At 38.3% G+C, this 7,155-nt stretch overlaps 1 protein-coding gene across 1 annotated transcript; it reads right to left on the reverse strand.

Moving 5' to 3' along the window:
* LOC102175833 (CD59 glycoprotein-like) lies at positions 425 to 1,915 on the reverse strand. The gene has a single exon (XM_005699489.3). The coding sequence runs from the start codon at positions 1,843 to 1,845 to the stop codon at positions 1,477 to 1,479; it is 369 nt and encodes a 122-aa protein (XP_005699546.1). The 5' UTR covers positions 1,846 to 1,915; the 3' UTR covers positions 425 to 1,476.

The following is a 7,155-nucleotide window of genomic DNA, read 5'->3' on the forward strand; positions in this document are numbered from 1 at the left end:
TTAGGATTATTAGAACTTTAAAGCTTATGTATTTCTGAGGTTGGAGTGCTTCCTAGTTGTTGGTCTTTAAGGATTTGAAAATTGCCTGCTTACCCTCATAAAATTGTTCTGTGAAAGCTGTGTTACTTTTTTTTTTTTTATTTGATGAGATTTTATTTTCAGAAAAAAGGCAGGATTCATTTCAGTCTGTCCAGCACATCACAAAAACAAGGAATTTTTAAAAAAATCAAGAAATTTTACCTTTATCTGTAAAAGTCAGGCTATGCTGTTACATACAGCCAAGATTGTAAGCATACACATGTCATTAAGTCTACTGAATCTTATTCACCAGCACCCACAAGCAAAAGGCAAACCTTTGTCCTCCTGAAAAGGTGGGCACTTTTTAGCAAACTGATAATGCTTCTGAAAGCCTCAGCATTTGTGATGATGCTAATAGCCCTTACAAATGTATTTTAGACAATCTGTGCTGACTCAGCTAGGAGCCTACTGGCTGTGTGTTGGCAGGTAAAACACACCCCTGCAGACCTGTTACTGTTCATGATGACATCTGGAACTTCCAAATCCTAACCCCAAAGGCCCCTCCTGTTCCATTCACGCATTATACATGCACACATAAAGAGTGTTCCTATCAGCAACAAAATAAGCATACTTAATAACTGCAAGTCACATGTAACATAGAATATTCAAATGTTTAGTTTTTAACTGTGTGTGACAAAGCCAAGACAGCCTACCATGTCAACAGAAAAGGTGGGGAGTGGAAGGGATAGTTTTAACACACTGTTCATTTATGCTACTGAATTTTTCTAGGCAAAGACAGCAAAGCCAACACAAAATTGAGGGACAGAGGAAAACTGATTTGAGCCACTGGTACCTCTTCGAAGACAAACCTTGTGCTTCCATGCCCTGCCATCTGGAAAGCTTACCTCCTTCCCAGGCAGCTGCAAAGACAACAGTCATTCCCATTACTCTTCTTTAAGAATTTCATTGTCCCTGACTGACAGTCCACATCCGAAAGATGGGTCATGCCTACCTGGCAATACAGGGGCCATGAAAGGCGAGCATAAAGCATTCCTTGTGAGAAAGACTGTTGAAAAGGAGCCCCTGCTCCAGCTACCCCAAAAGAGTACTGACCACACTAATTACATCCAAGGAACCAGAGGGAAATGTCTGAGGACTGCAGAGCAACTCAAGCTGTCCCTGCAAAGCTGGCCTCACAAACTGCAGAGTAAGAAGCATGTCATCTCACTCACATTACACACGGTTCACTCTTTTTTCAACTCAAACAGGTCTTCTCTGCCAAGAGGACTGGTCTTCAGAGTCTTTCTGAATTCCTCTATTATTCAAGTTGCTCAAGGTAGTTTTAGACTTTCCCAACAGGATCCAGTTGGAAAATAAAAAGCCTTTGGAACACAGCATCACATGAAGGAAGGAATAGATAGAAACAGGACATTCAGGAGAAGTCCTCCTGGCACAGATTTAGAGATAAAAGCGGCAGACTGCCACCAGCAGCAGGGTGAGCAGCAGCGGTGTCTTCTCAGATACGCTCGTCCCGTCACTTTTGTTACACAGGTTCTTCTGGCAGCAGTCATAGTGGAGCTCCTTCTCCCCTAAGGCGTTTGCAATGAACTCAAAATTGCAATGTTCCAAACTCCAACACTGGTGGTAAACTTTTAGCGGCACAGCCTTAACGTAGAGACAAGCATCTTGATTATGTGTACAATTGACGACTGAAGTGCAGTCAACTTGGTTAATACAGCTGTAGCATTGCAGACTATGACCGAGTTGGCAGAGGACAGCCAGGAAGAACAGGAGCTCGAGCAGGATGTACCCTCCTTTGCTTGCCATTGTGACCAGCTACAGAGTCTAAACGCCACACGCCTCCGCTTCAGCGCCGCAGAAAAGAAAGTTAAAAAAGAACAAGACTTGGAGTAGGCATGGAAAATTTTACAAAGGAGAAGATCTTGAATTGGGAAAATTTATAAATAGAGAATTAAGGGTGGACAAGTAATAGGAAAGCCATGGGACTGGGAGTGAGCATGATATGGCAGAGATGGAAAGAGATGGATATGATTGAAATGAGATTGAGTGAACTGAGTGGAAACAAATTAAGGAAGGGTTGGAAACCCCAATATCTTTCACATCCTGGGTTCCATGAACTACAAGAGATGTCCAAGAGGGAATATGGTTCGTCTAGATAACTTACATGTCTTAGTTTTACTGGCTTTATGGAACTTAACTAATCAGTCTGGGTCATGTGGACACAGGATCATAGGAAATTGTCTTAACAGGCTATGAAAGTGTTAATCACTCAGCCAGCTCTGACTCTATGACCCCATGGACTGTAGGCTCCTCTGTCCATTGGAATCTCTAGACAAAAATACTGGAGTGTGTTGCATTTCCATCTCTAGGGGATCTTCCCAACCCAGGGGTAAAATCCAGGTCTCTCACATTGTGGGCAGATTATTTATCACCTGAGCCACCAGGGAAGCCCATTGATAGACTATACTGGCCATTCACTGGGAAGAACCTGTGATGCAGCACAAGGGATTCTGGTTTAGGAGATTTCAAATTTTGCTTTATCTTTTATCTATGTCACTAAGGGTGGAACTATAAAGTTTCGTATTTACTAGTCTCCTTTTGTCCGAGAAATAAATGATTATCACTTTGATTGGATAAAAATCCAAACAAAAAGTTCACTGAAATGACGACATAGGGGAAATCTGTATGTTTAAGAGGCAGCTAATTATTTAATAGTCAGACTTAATTATTTAAAGGGTTTCCATGGTGGCTTAGTTGGTAAAGAATCCACCTGCAATACAGGAGACCCGAGTTCTTTTGATCCCTCGGTCAGGAAGATCCTCTGGAGAAGGAAATGCCAACTCACTCTGGTATTCTGACCTGGGAAATTCCATGGACAGAGGAGCCTGGTGGGATACAGTCCTAAATTATACTTCCATGTCCCAGCCGCCTCACCAACCAGAGAGGATAAGTGGCCTAAAGGTAGCTCCAGGTGTTAGGAAGATCACTCTGGGTAGAATCTTAGAAGCTTAAGGGGCTCAGTGGCTAAAGAAGGGCACTTTTCCATGCATCCTTTAATGAATCCTTTTTAAAGATAGTATATCTAGTGAGCAATGTTATTACTCATATAATTCATAAGTTTAAACATCAACTGTATAAATCAAAATCCCTTAAACATTTATATATTAAATATAAAATTAGATCTCAAAACAATTCAATAAAGTCATAAATCTAGCATATCAAATTATTTTAAATGCTCAAAATACCTTATTTATACAAAGCATTACAGTTATTTAAAATTATTAGCATATCTATTTCAAAATGTTAATCCTGTGGGTCTGTCTCTATTATCTATATCCTCATATGATTTTATATATTCCTGGGGTTATGGTTTTATTCATTTATGCACAGTAATTTTATCACCCTGAAAATCAAACATTATAAAATAGCTCATATTTCAGATTTTATTTCATTAACCTATTCATTCCTCATGGTGTCAAGGGATCTGGTTACATCTAGTAGATTGAAACATGAGTCAGTGTTTATTGGGCTGGGCCTCTTCTCAGATGAAAATTTACATGTTAAATAAGAGGCATTGTACTTTCCAAGTTTACACTTTAGAGTGTGGTATTGATCGAGCTTTGTTTTCATGCCATTTGATATATTGGTTACAGAGTGATCCACCTCCAATTCTTTTTACTTGAATGTGCCCTATTGTCATTTCATGATTAGTAGGATATCCAGAAGTTTTATGCCTCAGGAGATTAGGGACTGAGTTTATATACACAACTTTCTATTAGGGTCAGGCAGATCATCTATCATTTTGTCACAGGTTGTTGGATTCTATGTGACTTACTCACTGTTCTCTGAAATCACCCCTTTTGTTAAAACATATAAAAATGCATACAATAATTTTTAAATATGACATGTATTTAAATGAAATCACCATTTCCCTAATTATAAGCCTAATCGAATACTTATCATGGTTTAGTGTACTCGCCCTACTTAAATTTTCACTCTAAATTTTAAAGTTTATATACTTAATTACAATCTCATGTTTTTTCACATTTGCATTCAATTTTATTAATTATAACTTTTTTAGATATACAAATTATTACAGTGTATCTATTAGAAACCACAGTTAGTTAAATGCTTTGCCTTTTAAGATACCACTCAGAAAATTTTAAAAGCATCTTTGACTTCTGGCAACAACAAGCTATTTCATCTCAATTTTCCCCCCTATTTCAATGGATGAGATCATCTCCAAAAAGTTTCAATTCCTTTGAATGGAATATGCTTTTAAAGATCAACGTCAGGATACTATAAAAATGTATTCTACATATGCCAGACTTTACTGAGAGTTCTAGAAAACAGTGATCATTAAGATCATGAGTTCATACTGATTTTCTAGTTAAACTACAAAATTAGTATTATTTATCAAAAACTTACTCTAATATGAATATACATCACTGTGTTCTCTCTGTCATCTTCTAGGTTCAGAATACTGCTTTTGCCAGCACAGTGAACAAAGCCATCCTACTGGGACTGATTCCCAGTCACTAAGCTCATAATCCCACAAAAAAATCCAAGTAAAGAAGTCAGTATGAATGGGCACTTGCCCATGCAGACAGACATAAGAACGGAAGCTAGAGCGAAACAGAAGTCTCTTTGGTGAATATGGAATCAAAATGGGCATAATGAGTTCTCTTAGATCTTTCAGGACAACATGTATTCATGAACCTACAGCAGAGCAGGTTGTACCAAGTGAAGTACCATAGATAAGTGCATGGAAGTAAGACTACAAACTTTTAGACACGTCTAGAATGAGCACTGCCAAAATTAGTAGAGGAAGCAAGAGTCAGTAGCCAAGAGGAGCTGATATATACTTGATAATGTTAACACTGAGTAATGTGTAAAAGAAAAAAAAGTACAGTATAATTCAAAACATAAGGCAGATAACCAACAAGGATCAACTACATAGCACAGGGGACTCAGTATTTTATAATAACCTGTAAGGAAAAAGAATCTGAAAAAAATAGATATGCTTGTGTAACTGAATCACTTTGCTTTACACCTGAAACTAACACAATATTGTAAATCAACTCTAATTTAATAACAACAAAGGAAGAGAGACAAGACGACAAAATGTGATTCAACAATTTCTCCATAACCTGGCCCCAACACAAGAAACATGTTTATCCTAGCACTTAGGGAAAAAGTTCTTAAATGAGTCTGCATGATCAAGAAGAAATCTAGTTATAGGGTACATGTGAATGGAATCTTAAAGATCTTGGAGTTTATCATATTTGGCTGAAAGTATGCCATTCACTTTAAAAATCCAGAGAGAAAAACAGACATGTTCTGGACAAGTCACATTTATTAAAAAGCCCCATCATTATTTTTTTTTTTTTCATTTCAGATGCATGAGTTTATCACAACAATAAAATCAGCAGTTAGGGGAAAAGTAAAAGACATGAAGGTTGCTAAACTGTGACCAAGAAGTAGATAGGCCCACTTAATGTCATTTTAAAATTATTTATTCAGTGAATAAGGTAATTGTCAATTATCACATTTTCATTTGTTCACTGGCATTTATTCACTTGTATAAATAAGGCATGAGGTATTTCTTTAATGAGATCCCAAGTTGGGAAGGATGAATTCAATGATGAATGCTCCATCATAGGTTGGATAATAGGAGAAAGGCACAAACATATACCTATCTTGTAAAAAGAATGAATAAATTACTAAAAAGGGTAAATGAGTTAGAGCAAGTTTCACAGAATAGTGGATATTTGAGTTGCAACTTGAAAGAAAATTAGCAGTTAGCCAGTAAGGCAAAAAGGAAGGAGAATTCCAGAGATGGAAACAAACTATGGCACAATGGAGTGAATGTAAATTTTGATTGGAATGCGTAGTTCTGTGTATAGAAAGAGGGAGAGGAAGCTGCAGCGGAAGACGGGACTAAGGGTTAGACTTAGCGGAGTATACTGATGATCAATAGTTAAAAACTATCCAGACTTGTAAAGTTTCCAATGATATAGACCACGGAGCCAAGACAAAAGTACTAAATATTTACACAGTGTTCATCTCATGAATGACAGAGAGGCGTCGACGTGTCATAACTTTATCTGTTAGATGAAGCAATTGTTGCCCAGATTCAAGGGAGCTATTCAACTTTGTATGGTGAGAGGGTGACCCATAAAAATTGTTCGGGTCATCTGAGACTAGGACCTAGAACTGCTGCCACGTTAGTACTAGTGTGCCCACCACTGCCGCCTGAGGGGTCTTGAGAGTTTAGAGAAATTATTTTATGTTTTCATACAAATTTAAACATTTCTTGTTCTAGATTTGTGAAAAATGCCATTGGTAATTTGATAGGGATTGCATTGAGTCTATTCATTGCCTTGCAATCCCTGTCAGTTACTAAGGCATTTTTCGCAGAACTAGAACAAAACAATTTTAAATCGGTATGGAAACATAAAAACCCAGAATAGCCAAAACAATCCTGAGGAAAAGAGTTTGAAGAACAGTATGATACTAGCACAAAACAGAAATATAGATAATGGAACAGGTTAGAAAACTCAGAAATAAGCCCACGCACCTATGGTCAATTATGGTCAATTAATCTATGACAAAGGAGGCAAGAAGAGAGAAATGGAGGAGAAAAGAGTCTCTTCAATAAGCAGTGCTAGGAAAATTGGACAGATACATGTAAAAAAAATAAAATTAGAGCATTCTTTTGGTTCAGTTGCTCAGTCATGTCCAACTCTTTGCAACCCTGTGAATCGCAGCACGCCAGGCCTCCCTGTCCATCACCATCTCCTGGAGTGCACCCAAATTCGTGTGCATCGAGTCGGTGATGCCATCCAGCCTCTCATCCTCTGTTCCCCCTCTCCTCCTGCTCCCAATCCCTCCCAGCATCAGAGTTTTTTTCCAATGAGTCAATTCTTCGCAGAGGTGGCCAAAGTATTGGAGTTTCAGCTTTAGCATCATTCCTTCCAATGAACACCCAGGACTGATCTCCTTTAGGATGGACTGGTTGGATCTCCTTGCAGTCTGAGGCACTCTCAAGAGTGTTCTCCAACACCACAGTTCAAAAGCATCAATTCTTCAGTGCTCAGCCTTCTTCACAGTCCA

This window comes from Capra hircus, chromosome 29 (genome assembly GCF_001704415.2).
Source record: "Capra hircus breed San Clemente chromosome 29, ASM170441v1, whole genome shotgun sequence".
NCBI lineage: Eukaryota > Metazoa > Chordata > Mammalia > Artiodactyla > Bovidae > Capra > Capra hircus.

What these genes read in the sequence shown, in the direction of transcription:
- LOC102175833 (XM_005699489.3), bottom strand. Translation starts at nt 1,845, where the DNA reads ATGGCAAGCAAAGGAGGGTACATCCTGCTCGAGCTCCTGTTCTTCCTG.